Here is a 14,999-nt window from a genome sequence, read left to right as displayed (position 1 = left end):
TTGTCCCAAAGCGCACAAATGGTGAAAGTTTGGTAATTCCTTTCATTAGCCTTTGAGATATCATGTTCACAAGGTTTCGGGACGGACAGACGCACGGACAGACGGACAACCCGAAAACATAATGCCTCCTGCACTTTAAAGTGGCGGAGGCATAAAAAATGAGTGTTTCTACTATTTCAGATTTAAGTAGCAATGACGGGCCACTTAAGTAGTTGTCAGTGTTGTGTAACGTATCAAATTAGAGCATGAAGATCTGCAGTGAAAACTTGTTTAATTTTGTAAAAATTTCTTTAAAAAAAAAAATTTATGAATATTTGAAAATCCAGTGTTTTTTATAAAATTTTCATTTCTGTCTGTTGCCCCGGTCACAAACCAGCAATCATTTTCCACTGGTTTAATTTTGCATTAATGAGCGAGAACCCCAATCAGAAATTAATCGACCAAAAAGCCAAAAATAAAGAGATTTAGCATTGCGTATCAGGGTACGAATTACAGATAAAGGCGGCTTCTTGTTGATCACAATTATACACCTAGAAATCTTAAAAGCAAAACGTTCATGAAATTGGTCCATCCTTTGTGTTTTAAAAGAAAAGTCAGAATTCACCGGGTATGTTCACTTTAAATTGTGAACACCAAGCATGATTAATGATGGTGGTGCTTGAATGCGCCGTGTATAAGAGGGTCAAACTTGTGTTAATTATCTCCAAAACAATATTCCTGGGCGGCACGGTGGTGTAGTGGTTAGCGCTGTCGCCTCACAGCAAGAAGGTCTGGGTTCGAGCCCCGGGGCCGGCGAGGGCCTTTCTGTGCGGAGTTTGCATGTTCTCCCCGTGTCCGCGTGGGTTTCCTCCGGGTGCTCCGGTTTCCCCCACAGTCCAAAGACATGCAGGTTAGGTTAACTGGTGACTCTAAATTGACCGTAGGTGTGAATGTGAGTGTGAATGGTTGTCTGTGTCTATGTGTCAGCCCTGTGATGACCTGGCGACTTGTCCAGGGTGTACCCCGCCTTTCGCCCATAGTCAGCTGGGATAGGCTCCAGCTTGCCTGCGACCCTGTAGAAGGATAAAGCGGCTAGAGATAATGAGATGAGATGAGACACTATTCCTGATATTTATACGCTACCACATTATTATTATTATTATTTTATTTATTTATTTTTTTTTTTTTTTCATGGAGGGGGGGGAAAAAAAAAACCTTTGATTTTTAGGAAGGATGCACAATTTTCCTCAGTGCGCCAATCTTTCACGGGCGCTAGACAGCAAAGCGTTCAGCCGATTTTTATTGGAAAAATGAGTCAACATGACAGATTCGACAGCTAGGTGAGAATCATGAGTTTAAAGCTGATTGAACCAGCAGTGAGCAAGCTGGAAGCAACAACAAAACACACGGACCGGTGACGAAGATCACTAAAAAACCCAAGATGGTAGCGCCCATGAGTTTGGTTTATTGCATTACACAACGTTTAAAAAAAAAAAAAAAACACTTAGAACGCTGGACAAAATTAACAGGATATTCTGTAAATGTTATTTATTCTTGAATTAAAACTAGTTTTATGTAAACGCTTTTTATTAAATGTCTTTAAAGGCCAAACGGGAAAAAAAAATGTTCTCCCGTACAAATGTATTGGGACGTTCATCAGCGCAGCGGCGTGCTGTCAAGCTTAGTTTAAGGTGATTTACAAGAGTGTGTAATAGTATAGCTAATAAAATAGCTGTGCAGTCAGGAACTCCGGCATTCATGAGAACTCTCCTGGATGGTGGATGTTTAAGTGATTCTGCAGGCCCGCACAGCTGAGATGAGGCGAAATGAGGAGGAGGAGGCGGGACTTCCTGCAGGTGTCTGTTCATATTGAAAAGTTGAACACAGCCGTGTGCAGATCATTCCACATATGTTGATTTAACTAGGCTCCTGTTTCATTTGTGAGCCAAAGATGAAGTGTTTTTTTTTTTTTTTTTTTTTTTTTTTTTTTTGGGAGTATCAACTTTCACAAAAGTGTGATTGGAGTAATTGCAGATACTGTGTAATAAAATCATATCCCACATGTCCGTATGTGTGTACCAGGAGCTGAGCAAAATCCTTAGTGCCTGTAGTAGGTGGTAGCTGTCTTTACATGAAGGTGTGTGTGTGTGTGTGTGTGTGTGTGTGTGTGTAGTATGCGGGAGGACAGCTCCAGAGTGTATGAGAATGTGGGTCTGATGCAGCAGCAGAAGAGTCACAGATGAGGTTCTGACTACAACACTGTCCAACTCACAGGTAATCCCCTTCACTGCACACCACACAGTTCCTGCATGAACAAAATGAACAAACAAATAAGATTATATGTCCTTGCTATTCGGTTTTTTTTTTTAAATGGGGTAAAATAAAATAAAGGTCACAGCGTTTTGTTTTTCCCCCTCCTTTCATTCCACAACCGGAAAAGGAAAAATCCCGAGCGTTGACTTTACGAGGTGTGACACATCTCAATCCTGTAACTCTAGCATGGGCTAGCTTGTTCCGAGTCTCATCACCTGCTCTACTACACATTTGGATTAATTAATGGAATACTTGAGTACGTTTTTTTTTTTTTTAATTCATAATCCAGTACCAGCCAAAAGTTTGTACGCCCCTACTCATTCATTGTTTTTTTCCCTGTATTTTGACTCTTCTCTCCATTGTCGACCAGTGACCTCAAAACTCATCTCATCTCATTATCTCTAGCCGCTTTATCCTTCTACAGGGTCGCAGGCAAGCTGGAGCCTATCCCAGCTGACTACGGGCGAAAGGCGGGGTACACCCTGGACAAGTCGCCAGGTCATCACAGGGCTGACACATAGACACAGACAACCATTCACACTCACATTCACACCTACGGTCAATTTAGAGTCACCAGTTAACCTAACCTGCATGTCTTTGGACTGTGGGGGAAACCGGAGCACCCGGAGGAAACCCACACGGACACGGGGAGAACATGCAAACTCCGCACAGAAAGGCCCTCGCCGGCCACGGGGCTCGAACCCAGGACCTTCTTGCTGTGAGGCGACAGCGCTAACCACTACACCACCGTGCCGCCCGACCTCAAAACTATGAAATAAAATCTGGAATTATGTGGTGTAAACCCAAAAATGTTTCACATATTTTCGATTCTTCAAAGTAGTCGCCGTTTACCTTGACACTTTGCGCACGCTTGGCGTTATCATAACCGGTTTCATATGAGAGTCACCTGGGATGCTTTTCAGTTAACAGGTGCCTCGTCAAAAGTTAATTAGTGCAGTTTGGTGCCGCCTTATTGCATTTGCGATTGAACAGTAAATATAAAGAAATTTTTTTTCAGTAAGTAGCCCTATTCGACAACTGTAGTAATCCATATGTCAAGAACTGCTCAATTAAGTGAACAAACGCCATCCATTATTACTTTTTAAGATATGAAGTGTCTTAATTAATAAAAATAAAGACACTATTGAATTAGTAGGTTCTGACTGGTGTGTGGAAACAACAAAACCGAGCAAAATAAACATTCACTGATGCCTCTCAATTAAACATGTAGAGTGGAGGAGGAAGGGGGGGGGGGGACAGTGGGTACCTATTTGTTATCTTTTGGTAAAGAGCGCGCACACAGTGTGTTACGTTCTTAGAAAAGGGTAATCGCTATGATGGAATCATCACCTATGCAGGAATGTCAGGACTCGTTTTGTGTACGTCCGAGTATTACTGCACTTAACTATCTGACTAGCTTGCTGAACCCGACTACATTGTTATCTACCATTTTTAGCCTAGTCTGTTAGGTATCCGGGCAACCAAAACCACAGCTCTGAGCAGCATGTTAAGACACTCACTTGCCAGGTGAAGTGAGCTGCCTAATGGATTTATGATTTGCTGAATCCGAAGACCAAACTCATTTAAAAAAAAAAAAAAGCGAACGACGTACTGAAGATCACACTGAATGTGATTTTGTTAAGTATGTAGATCTCTGTGCACGTCACAAACTAGTACATCTCTAGAGAAATGCTGAATTTTAAAAATGGGCCAAAAAACGCACGATTGCCCTATGATGTGAAAAATGTTTTTGTTTTACGTACTTTGTTTTTCTGTCTGAGTGTCGACTCGCTTCTAATCCGAAACTCTTATTTCCACAGCAACCATTTTTCCTTATTGCCAGCCGCACCTGAAATGTGATCATCGCTACACGGAAAGATGAAAATAAAATGTATTCAAAAAAAAAAGAGGGAGAGAAAATGCAGACCAGTGTGTGAGGGAGAGATGTGGATGGAGTAAATTCCTTTCTGCTCCCTGCAAAGCAGCTTTTTTTTTTTTTAAAACCCCCCACCCTACCGCACCCCATGCTAAGAAACCACTGTGAACATCATGAAGCCTTACTCGTGACGACGGAGACAAGGGAAAGGGGGAGAGAAAGAGAGAGACCCTGCATAAACAAACTGACCCGCTGTGGAGTTCTCCACAATCCATTCAGGCTGCAATTAGCAAAATTTAGAAAAGAGCTTTTGCTGTCTTGTCATTTTCCTGTCTGTCTGTCTTTTTTGTATTTTTTATTTTTTATTATTTTTTTTAACCAAAGCAAGATTCTATTCAAATTATTCAGAGAATTATGGTATTCTGTAAGGATGTGAAAAGGCACATGCTTGACACCGAGCCTTAACTAGTCGTCCAGTTCTCATGTTGTCAATTCTTTGGCCGCCAGGTAAAAGATTTAAAGGGAAATTCTTCCTCAGAGCCTGACGTGATCAGCTTGCTTTTTTTTTTTTCCCCTCCCCCTTCTTCCTGTCCTCCCCCTTCCCCTCCATCAAAGGTATAGCTGTGTCCCACTTCAGTTCGCCCTACTTAGAGTGTAGTGTTTAATTTTAAGAGGAGAAGGAGCTGCTCTTTTGGGAGACTCAATCCAAAATCCAGCACATCTTGTATGTCCCTTGACCCATGGATTGTTAGGATTCGGGTATTTTTAAAACCGCTCCATCCTGGTTGTGTCAAAGTTACTGAATCATTGTTGGGGTTTGAACTTTTTACTGTTTGTCATATTCATTCTATTCTTTTTTTTTTTTTTTTTTTAAATAATGTGCCTTTTTTTTGTTTGCCTTAAAAAAAAAATTGCCTGTTGTGTACACGTATGTATGGGCACCATGAAATCATTTCCAAGTCCTTGTTGAAAACATGACTGCATGTTGAGAGGCTTTTGAGGTCCTCGCTGATGAAAAATCCTTTTTTTTTAAATATAAATGTTATTAAAAAAAAGTCATCTTCTTACAGTATGTATTCTTGCAGGTATGTCTGAATCGTTCCATTTTTATTTTCGCTCCAGCAGACCGTCTCCTTCGACCAAACTCTTCTCCAATCTGTCTGAATTTGTGTCATCAGTATTTCTTGTTTCTGTAACGAAATTCCCATTCTTTTTGTTAATGTATTATTCCGCACACGGTTTAAAGCGTTTCTTCATTCTTCGGCCTCACCATTTCAAATTTGTGATGTGTGATCTCTTGCCCCCCCCATGATATCATTTTATAATTTGACTAGTTCTCTTCAGACACTTCTGAATGTAATTCTGCTATTTGAATTATATTCATAATTACAATACTAATCTTTTCTATTAATACCTTTAATGGGCCTTATGGGAAGCTAAGTGTTCGATTCTGTTCTCGCAGGTGAGGATCGCCCAGATGTTCAGGGCTTGTAATCAGCAAACTGTACTGCGTCCATTTATTGTACTGTAGTGAGTGTGTCTCTTACTGTGGATTGCTTATGGTGTTGTATGTATGATAGGGTCCTGAGAAACTGCTGATAAGCTTTCAGCTCCTTGATGCCTAATTTTTTATTTTTAAAAATGTAAAAAAAATTTTTGGGCCCATGCACTTTTTTTTTTTTTTTTTTTGTGGTCTTTTTCATCCGGTTTCATCTGTGCACTTAGTAACGTCTTTGCGTACACACTCACACACCGACACTTGTCTTTGAGAATCTCCATAGTCATCAAGATTCGTCGCCATAAAAAGTCTGACTTGTAACCCCAGAACATGCTAATGTGAATTTTTGTCATCCTGAAGAGCGTAAATGGGAAATGAATTCAATGCAAACAAACTATATTTTTGAACTTGTATATTGTACATGAATCTTGTAGAGGAGAATGTACTTACTAAACATATCTAAATGCCAATAAAATATACTGTATGTTTAACCCAGCAACTTTTCTCACGGCGGAATGTGAGCCCTGCCGAAGCTAATAGAGGTTATTGTGTTGTCTGGCTATCAATGCAATTAACCATTTTATCAATTTGTCTATAACAATAAACAACAAACTCATATTTTGGTTTTGGTCTTATTTGGTTTTTATTGACACGTGAACGGGGCAGCACCGTAGTGTGAGTCTGCTGAGCTCACGTCAGTGCCCATGTTTGTGTGTGTTGGGTTTCCTCTGGGTTCGCCAGTTTCCTCCCAAAACCGTTAATTGTCTACTCTAGATAAGATTGCCCCTAGGGGTGACTGAGTGAGTGTAAGAACGTGTGCACGGTACCATTGCGATAGATGGGTCTGCCTTAGGATCCGACATAACCCTGACTTGGATAAGTGTTTTGTTATCTATTAGCAATACCTGCTATTATTGGCCGGTAAACGATAAAACGATCGGCTTGTTCGTTCTTACAGTAGTTGTTAACTTGGCATCAGTCACCTAATCTTATGTTTCATCTTTGATTTTATGGCTGCCGTGGCAGAAATCTCTCTGACTTTCAGTTCCCAAAAACCTTGGGAAGGTTATTCGCCAGGCACTTTGAGGAAAAAGGTGCTGAACTGTGCCTCCTAGAAAAGTGACATTTTGAATTCATATTGTGTGGCATTCTTGAAAGCATGGGTAATCCCTTCATGTGGAATGCCAGGGAAATTATCCAACAAGGCTTACTGGGCTGCAAGCACATGCTCCAGAATTAAATGAGGGGGTTTACCGCTGGAAGTAGCGGAGGAGGAAAGCATTAAGAGCAAACTGCTTATCAGAGTAGTGGGCTGTGTGCTCCTGCTGGTTGGTTGTTGTGTTTTTTTTTTGCTTTTCCTCCAATACCCAAAAACTTTCCCTCAATAAACCTCATGTAAAAGCTGGATTAAATGCTGCTTGTTACATTGTCGTATGTACTTTTTTGTAAAACGCGTGCAAAAACATTCTGTAGTATCCAGAAGGTTGTGAGGTCAAACCCCAGGCCTTGATTGAGGGACTAAACTGAATTCTTGCACTTGAAGGTCACTTTGAACAGCGTATACCAAATTAATACTTTGCTTAAAAAATTATCACTGTGGGTGGGGTGTGTGTGAGATAATTTTATGCTTTGCAGCTGGCTAAGCACTGTGGGAATGTGTTGTGTGCGCATTGGAAGGAAATCCAGCTGTGCTCCTGCATTGCCTATGGACCGTAATGAAGTAATAGCACACAGGACCTAAATCCAGACATCTGTCTGTTTGTAGCATGTCACCAATTTGGTGTATTAAGCCCTTGTCGAGTTGGTTAAATGTGTTCGAGAAGGAACCTGCCGTTGTGGTTCTTTAGGCTGCTGGATGGAAAGTCAATGCCAGGCTGAAGTGGACATTACTTGTATGGTTCTGAATATTTTATACATTGGATATGCTAATTTCACTCCATAACCGGCTGCTGTTTAAAAAAAAAAAAAGTATGCTTTAGAGGAGCTAGTACTTTTGTGTAGTGAAACTAACCACGTACAACTGAAAACATTTATCACACTTACTACTGTTATGATAGAAACCCTGTGGTGTAGCACACTATAATCTATGATGGAATAGGGATCTTTCTAAACATAGAATAACTAATAAGGATTATTTTTTAGAGATGAAGCTTCCATTATCCGGATACATCTATGATGGCTAATTATGTTTAGAGAACGCTGACTACCATTTCTCGAATCCGGTCCATAGACTGAAATGGACTTCTCGATAGGAAGTATAGGTATGGCATTGATTGATTAAGGTGCATGTAACTGAATACACGTTCAGCACTCTTCTCTTCCACTGACCGACCCAGTACTACTATCAAAATACGGTGGCTCTATAATACAGTATATGGGTATGACGTGATGTTCTGTCTTTCAGTGCTAACTTGTTTTAAAGGAAATGCAATGAAAGCTAATGTGTCACAAGGAGATATATGATACCCCTTTAAATTTTGTTTATATTATTCCCTGAGATGCTTTTGTAAAGTTTGCCTGTTTGTTTATTGAAAAAAATGCTTTGGTTCTTTTATTTAAATTTTTTTTTTTTTTTATCATATCACTGTGGCATGGTATAAAAAACAAGTAGGGTAAAACAGGCTGATTTTGGGGGTGTGTCTTTACAATTAAATATGTAAGTAGCGTTGCTCTGATTGGCTAATGGGTGTGGATGACAAAATTGGATGTTAGCCAATCAGAATGAAGCTATTTATAAATGTAAATTTAAAAGCACAGGACAAAATCCATGCTGAAACAACATGGGGGGAAGAACCAAGGCATAAAACTCGCAAACTTTTTTTTTTAAACAAACGTGTCTTGGAAAATCTCATCTCGTTATCTGTAGCCGCTTTATCCTGTTCTACAGGGTCGCAGGCAAGCTGGAGCCTATCCCAGCTGACTACGGGCGAAAGGCGGGGTACACCCTGGACAAGTCACCAGGTCATCACAGGGCTGACACATAGACACAGGCAACCATTCACACTCACATTCACACCTACAGTCAGTTTAGAGTCACCAGTTAACCTAACCTGCATGTCTTTGGACTGTGGGGGAAACCGGAGCACCTGGAGGAAACCCACGGGGAGAACATGCAAACTCCACACAGAAAGGCCCTTGCCGGCCACGGGCTCGAACCCGGACCTTCTTGCTGTAGGGCGACAGCGCTAACCACTACACCACCGTGCCGCCCCATCTTGGAAAATATACAAAATAAAATAATTGAATGTCAAGACACTCAACAATCTCAGCCAATTTTATAATCAATAATAATGATCGCCACAGTCTCAGAAAATACGAGACGTACTGGTTTTGAATTCTGTGTGAAGAATGAACATATAAATACGTACACCTTGATTGTCATTGTACAAGTGCAACGAAATTCAGTAAAACTATTTTCCCTGACTGGCAATTGGACCCAGGCCTCCATGGTACTGTAGGAGCACTGAATGCTCCTGTTCCATGAACAATCTTTCTTCTTATGATCTCTTGATTAGTTCACAGCCCATTTTTAGTGCCAGCGACTTTTCACAAATCCTAGAGTTTAGAATGGAAGTCAGAGTACTGATGGCTTTGTTTGACAGTTCCTGGTAACACGAATGGATGTTATTTGCATGTTTTTAAAAGCTCAGTTCAATACTTCTTTCTCAAGAGGGCAGATAAGAGCTCTTTGGTGGATGAGAAGAAGTTGGGGCCACTTGAGACACTATTCTGTTTATCACTACTGGATTAAAAACCTTGCATGGAGTGTACGTTAATTGCACGTAAGTGGTGGCTCATCCGTAGAGGCAGGTGGACCATATACAGTATCGGCTTTCAACAAATGTTTATCTTCATAAAGTCCTTCAGGAGTGATCAGTCTTTTTAAAAGCTATTTGCTTTTCTCTGTAGATGCAGCACAATCACAGGGTAGCATGGTCACTAATTTATTTAGCTCCATAGAGTTAGTATCAGAACTAATGGACAAAAATGGCCCTCTGGGGCAAGCATTATGCTGCCCCATGCTAGAGCGAGGAACAGTAGCCAGGACAGTTCCCTCAGTTCACAGCTCCATCCATCCAGTTTTAGAGCAATTAATTAGAATTGCATCAAATACATTTTTGCAAAACAAAGGCAAAGTACTGGTGCAGGCGGTGTGTGTATAATATACAGAACCACGTCCATCATAGTGGAGCTCCGTACTTAAGAAGATATGGTAATGCTTCGACCTGATTTTTGATGTTTTGCAACCGTACAACGTATGCACTAATGACGCATGTGTACCACCACAGGGAACCTGTGCACAAAGTCTGCACAAAGACTGAGAAAAAGGTGTCTCCTTTTTCCCCAAACCCAAAATTTTGGAGCTAGTTTTGGGTTTTTGCGTGATTTCTGCGATGTAATATAGTTGTGCTGGAAATTTTGTTGACGCACCATCTGTATCAACTCCAGTTGAACAAAAGCACACAAAAAATCATTCATAATGAGCTGCTAGACTGTTTACTGGATCAGATGATGATGTCGACTCTACTACCTGTTTCAGTGCTACTCTGCAAAGTCACTTGATAGCAGCTTATAGAATAAGTCAAGTGTAGCTTCTTGATTCAATTGAGTTGAGACTTTGTCATTATTAATGTTGTTCTCCATCAATAACATACAAAGCTCCAACTGTCACAAGACCTGTATTCATCCCTGAACATCCTTATTTGTCTGCTGTATGTATACTGTAATGATTTATAATCCCATTAACCCAGAAGAGGACAGGTTCCTCTCATATAATCACAGGGAATTCTTCCTTGTCACCTTTGCTTCTGAATAGTGGAGCACGTAAGTGAGAAAATATTTCAAATGGTGATACAGTACAAGCACCAAAATTTGTACAGATATCCTTCAGGGGACAATCAAAGTTCCACGATGGCCGCCCTTTTGGTACAAAATTGTATATTTTACCATAGAATTCCATTCACTGGGCCATCTTGTTCACGTGGATAATGTGTTGGTGGCGATTTGAGATCTTCATTCTTCTCTTCTTGGCAAAGCCAGCATTTGCTCCACCCTGTTTTCCATTTAGATTGCACTGGATCTGAACTTGCCAATTTGTTGGACTGTCAATGTTGAAAGGCCGAGGGATTATCCTTTTACCACCTTTTAATATAAGTATGATAAGGTTCGGACATACAAATGGCCTACACTTAGCCTGATCGTTCATCCAGTGCCATTTAAGCCCCTTACGATCTGTACACCATCCAGGCAACTGAAGCCCCATTACCCTTGGTTTAGCTCTCCCACGCTGGCACGTCCTGTCCATTCAGGTGTGGCTAACTAATATACTAGCTATATTATGTGGGGCTTATTAGATAGCATTTGGGACACTAAACTACAACTACTGTGGTGAGCAGTTATTAGTTAGCCGACACTGAACTCCATGCTGAGTTTCACAGCAGTGATTGTCACCAGTGTACCCTGGTTGTGCCTTGACATCCACTCTGTTGTTTTGGTTCTCTGACTCCTCTCGGTGGTTGCATCCATTTTCCAGTTCTCATCTTTCTTGTGGGGCGGCACGGTGGTGTAGTGGTTAGCGCTGTCACCTCATAGCAAGAAGGTCCGAGGGCCTTTCTGTGCGGAGTTTGCATGTTCTCCCCGTGTCCATGTGGGTTTCCTCCGGGTGCTCCGGTTTCCCCCACAGTCCAAAGACATGCAGGTTAGGTTAACTGGTGACTCTAAATTGACCGTAGGTGTGAATGGGAGTGTGAATGGTTGTCTATGTGTCAGCCCTGTGATGACCTGGTGACTTGTCCAGGGTGTACCCCGCCTTTCGCCCGTAGTCAGCTGGGATAGGCTCCAGCTTGCCTGCGACCCTGTAGAACAGGATAAAGCGGCTAGAGATAATGAGATGGGGAATGAGATCTTTCTTGTGAAGTCCACATCTACTAGTCATGGATGAGCTAACTTCATGCACATAAGGTTTTGGAGTCTAACATAATCCATCACACACAGAGACTGTCTGTGTGCTACCCTCACCTAGTTTCGCCCGTGCGCCAACATGGGGTACCGGGCTGTGGCCGTTGCTGTGCACAAACAACTTCATGGAGCCGTAGGTGAGAGTTGGGTAAGTAGTGAGGACTAGTGCTAGGAGTCTATCCAGGGGATGTGGCTGACTTCTGAAGCAAAAGTACTACCTCTACTACTATGCCTCTCCACCCCAAAAATAGAGCAGATTCATGCATGCATGCATGTTAGAGCTGTCAGTTAGTAGATTATTATGGCAATATATGAAATCTAGTAGAAGGAAACTTCTGAGTATTTCTAGAGGCCCAAATTTGGCTTCTGCATTGTCAGAAATGTATGATTTGATGTCAGAATCATTCAAATCGAACAAGTCTGTGCAATTCTATTGCAAAATGTAATTTTATCATACTGGAAATGGTGGCCATCTTGAATTTTGAGTGGCCCGTGGGATTTTTCAAAAGAGTAATGCCCATGGAATATTTGAGCCAATTTTGGTGCTTGTATCACCATTTGAAATATTCTCCTGAAATATTCAGCTATCTGCTGCACTAGAACATCCAGAGTTCTTTCAAGCTGCTTTGTGATAATGTGCTCTACTATTAAGTGCTATACAAATAAAATTCAACTGAATTGAACTGAATGCCCAAATTAACGCCATGTTTTTCTTATTATGATTATTCAAGTCTCACTTGCCCTTTACTCAGGCCACCGTTCCCAAGCTCCACTGTCTAGCTAACATCACCCTGCTGGGTGTTCTCCATGTCACCACCAGGACCACCTGGCTAATGGGGTACGACATCCCTGAGGTGTTTGACAGTCTGATCTAATTAACGAGGAGGCCTAATGTTTCTGTTTTTTCTCCCCATGCCGGTTTCTGTTTAGCCTTTTGTTAGGGGATAAAATCAGTTCCTAATAACGAACAAAGAGAACCCAGAGAAACAGGAACATTTCGACAAAAACCCTTCGTTAGCTGTGTGGTGGTAGGAGGTGGGTGGATTTATTGTACCATTGCACGATATAGCCGAAAGTTTTTGGACACTTGATTATCACACCAGTATGTGCTTGTCGAACATGCCATTCCAGATATAGTTATAATAACCTCCATTCTTCTGGGAAGACTTTGCACTAGATTTTGGAGTGTGGCTGCACGGATATGTGCTCATTCAACTACAAGGGCAATAATGTTGGGCAAGAAGGCCTGGCATGCCGTCAGCATTCCAAATTATCCCAAAGGAATTTGCTTGGGTTGAGGTTAGGGTTCTGTGCTGGCCACTGAAGTTCTTCCACATGTAAATGATGTCTGTATGGAGCTCACTACTATAGGAGGCTACTACAGCATACGGAGACATTCTCCGGTGGACAATTCTGTGCTTCCAACAGTTTGGAGAAGACCTACATGTTGGTGTGATGGTCAAGTGTCCACATACTTTTGGCAATTTTAGAGGGTAGCATTGGCTCAGGGGTTAGGGCTTTGGGTTACTAATAGGAATGCCAGTGTTAAATCAACACTGCCACTATTGAGTCCTTACAATAGTCCTTAAGTTGGAACATGTCTCAGTTGTAGGTTGCTTTGGATAGTAGCAATATAAGGTGGGTGGATCATCCATTCATTCATTCATTCGTGCTTCCATGTAAAATAAAATGAATTTGTGAATCCCAAGGACGTCATGGCCTTCTCTGCAGGTAATCCTAGATTCTTTTACCTGCAACATAAACGTCATTATTGGTCTGAGTACCAAGTATAAAACTATGAAGGGGAAAAGGATTAGAATTTTATCAACCAAAAGGCAACAAGCTATAATTAACACATTTTTCTAATCCAGGTTCCAGCAGGTCTTATCACTACTTCACCATTCACCAAAAAAAAAAAAAAGAAGTATCACGACAACAACTCTGCAATGCAGAGGCCCCAGCAGAGAGATTGAAGATCCGTGCTCTAAAATAAATGAAAATTCGCTGCAGGGTGCTAGTGGCAGCATGCATTTGGGTGATACCTCAGGGTTATATGGTGCTCTTTTTCATTCTGGTCACCAGTATTTCAGTTTATATGGGGGGGAAAAAAAACTGCAGTGCCTCTGATCTCAAAGGGTTGCAGCCCCTGAGCCTTACACAGTGTGTTAGTGTTTTGAAGAAACTGAATTTTGGAAATGATTTGGAGAACCTCCAAATTCTTTGCCTCATCTTATTTATGTTCAATAACTTTTTCTTTGTTCTGAGAATGCAACCTGAACAAAATATTACTACGCACGTTGCTCCACACAGCAATTTACTGCATCTACAGTGTTTCTTGGACACCTCCAGGCTTAATCGTGCCAGGGTTTAACCAGTCTAATGAACAATTGCCACAAGGTGGCAATAAAGCCGTGATGCATTATCAGGGCCTGTGACTCCAGTTTTAAACGAGGCTAGTGGATCGTGTGGGGTGGGGGAAAAAATTCTGGAGTATTTATAGCCATGTCTTTTAAATTTACCTGACCCGGCATATTGGCTCATTCAGAATCCCTGGATCGAATCTTCTGGGATGATTATCGGAATTGTGCTGACATCTTTGTACCCAGGTGAAGATCCAGGGAAATCTACAGGAGGACTGGAGCTAAAATGTTGATTTGTGACAGGTGTATAGAGATAAAAGGGTGATGTCGGGTCACTTTTTGCCAAGTTCCCTCGAACTTTATTCTCCTTTGAGTTTTCTATAAAAATCTTGGTGTTTTCATTGACAGCAAGCTAAACTTTGACAGTCACATGAAAGCAATCACTAAAACGGCATTTTATCACCTAAAAAACATTTCCAAACTAAGAGGACTTATGTCAAAAAATGATCTGGAAAAACTAATACATGCCTTCATCTCTAGTAGGGTTGATTACTGCAATGGCCTTTTCACAGGCCTGCCAAAAAAGACCATCAAACGACTTCAGCTGGTTCAAAATGCAGCGGCTAGGGTTCTCACACGAACAAAAAGAACAGAGCACATTACTCCAATTCTAAGGTCCCTTCACTGGCTTCCAGTAAGCTACAGAATTGACTTTAAAGCATCGCTGCTGGTATACAAATCTCTAAATGGTACAGGGCCCAATTACCTCTCTGATATGTTGCAGCGGCCGAACCCAATCAGATCTACCAGATCGCAACAGAAAAATTTACTATTAAAACCAGTTGTTAAAACAAAGTATGGTGAAGCAGCTTTTAGCTACTATGCAGTACAGCTATGGAACCAACTGCCAGAGGACATTAAAAATGCTCCTGCTGTTGGCAGCTTCAAATCTAGGTTAAAGACCAAGCTGTTTTCAGATGCTTTCTGTTAAATAATTAATATTGTCTTCTTTACA

At 41.3% G+C, this 14,999-nt stretch overlaps 1 protein-coding gene across 1 annotated transcript in view; it reads left to right on the top strand.

Annotated features, from left to right (window-relative positions):
• The window catches only part of ptpn11a (protein tyrosine phosphatase non-receptor type 11a), a 33,953-nt gene extending 27,669 nt beyond the window's left edge, over positions 1 to 6,284 (top strand). Inside the window, exons 15-16 of the mRNA XM_060909657.1 lie at positions 2,153 to 2,253; positions 4,113 to 6,284. Of these exons, the coding sequence (XP_060765640.1) occupies positions 2,153 to 2,222 (70 nt within the window). The 3' untranslated portion in view covers positions 2,223 to 2,253; positions 4,113 to 6,284. The remainder of the gene's footprint in view (positions 1 to 2,152; positions 2,254 to 4,112) is intronic.
• The last annotated feature ends 8,715 nt before the right edge of the window (positions 6,285 to 14,999 follow it).

Source organism: Neoarius graeffei, chromosome 25 (genome assembly GCF_027579695.1).
Source record: "Neoarius graeffei isolate fNeoGra1 chromosome 25, fNeoGra1.pri, whole genome shotgun sequence".
Taxonomy (NCBI): domain Eukaryota; kingdom Metazoa; phylum Chordata; class Actinopteri; order Siluriformes; family Ariidae; genus Neoarius; species Neoarius graeffei.
Note: the sequence above shows the minus strand (reverse complement) of the source record. Positions and strands in the feature narration are given on the sequence as shown.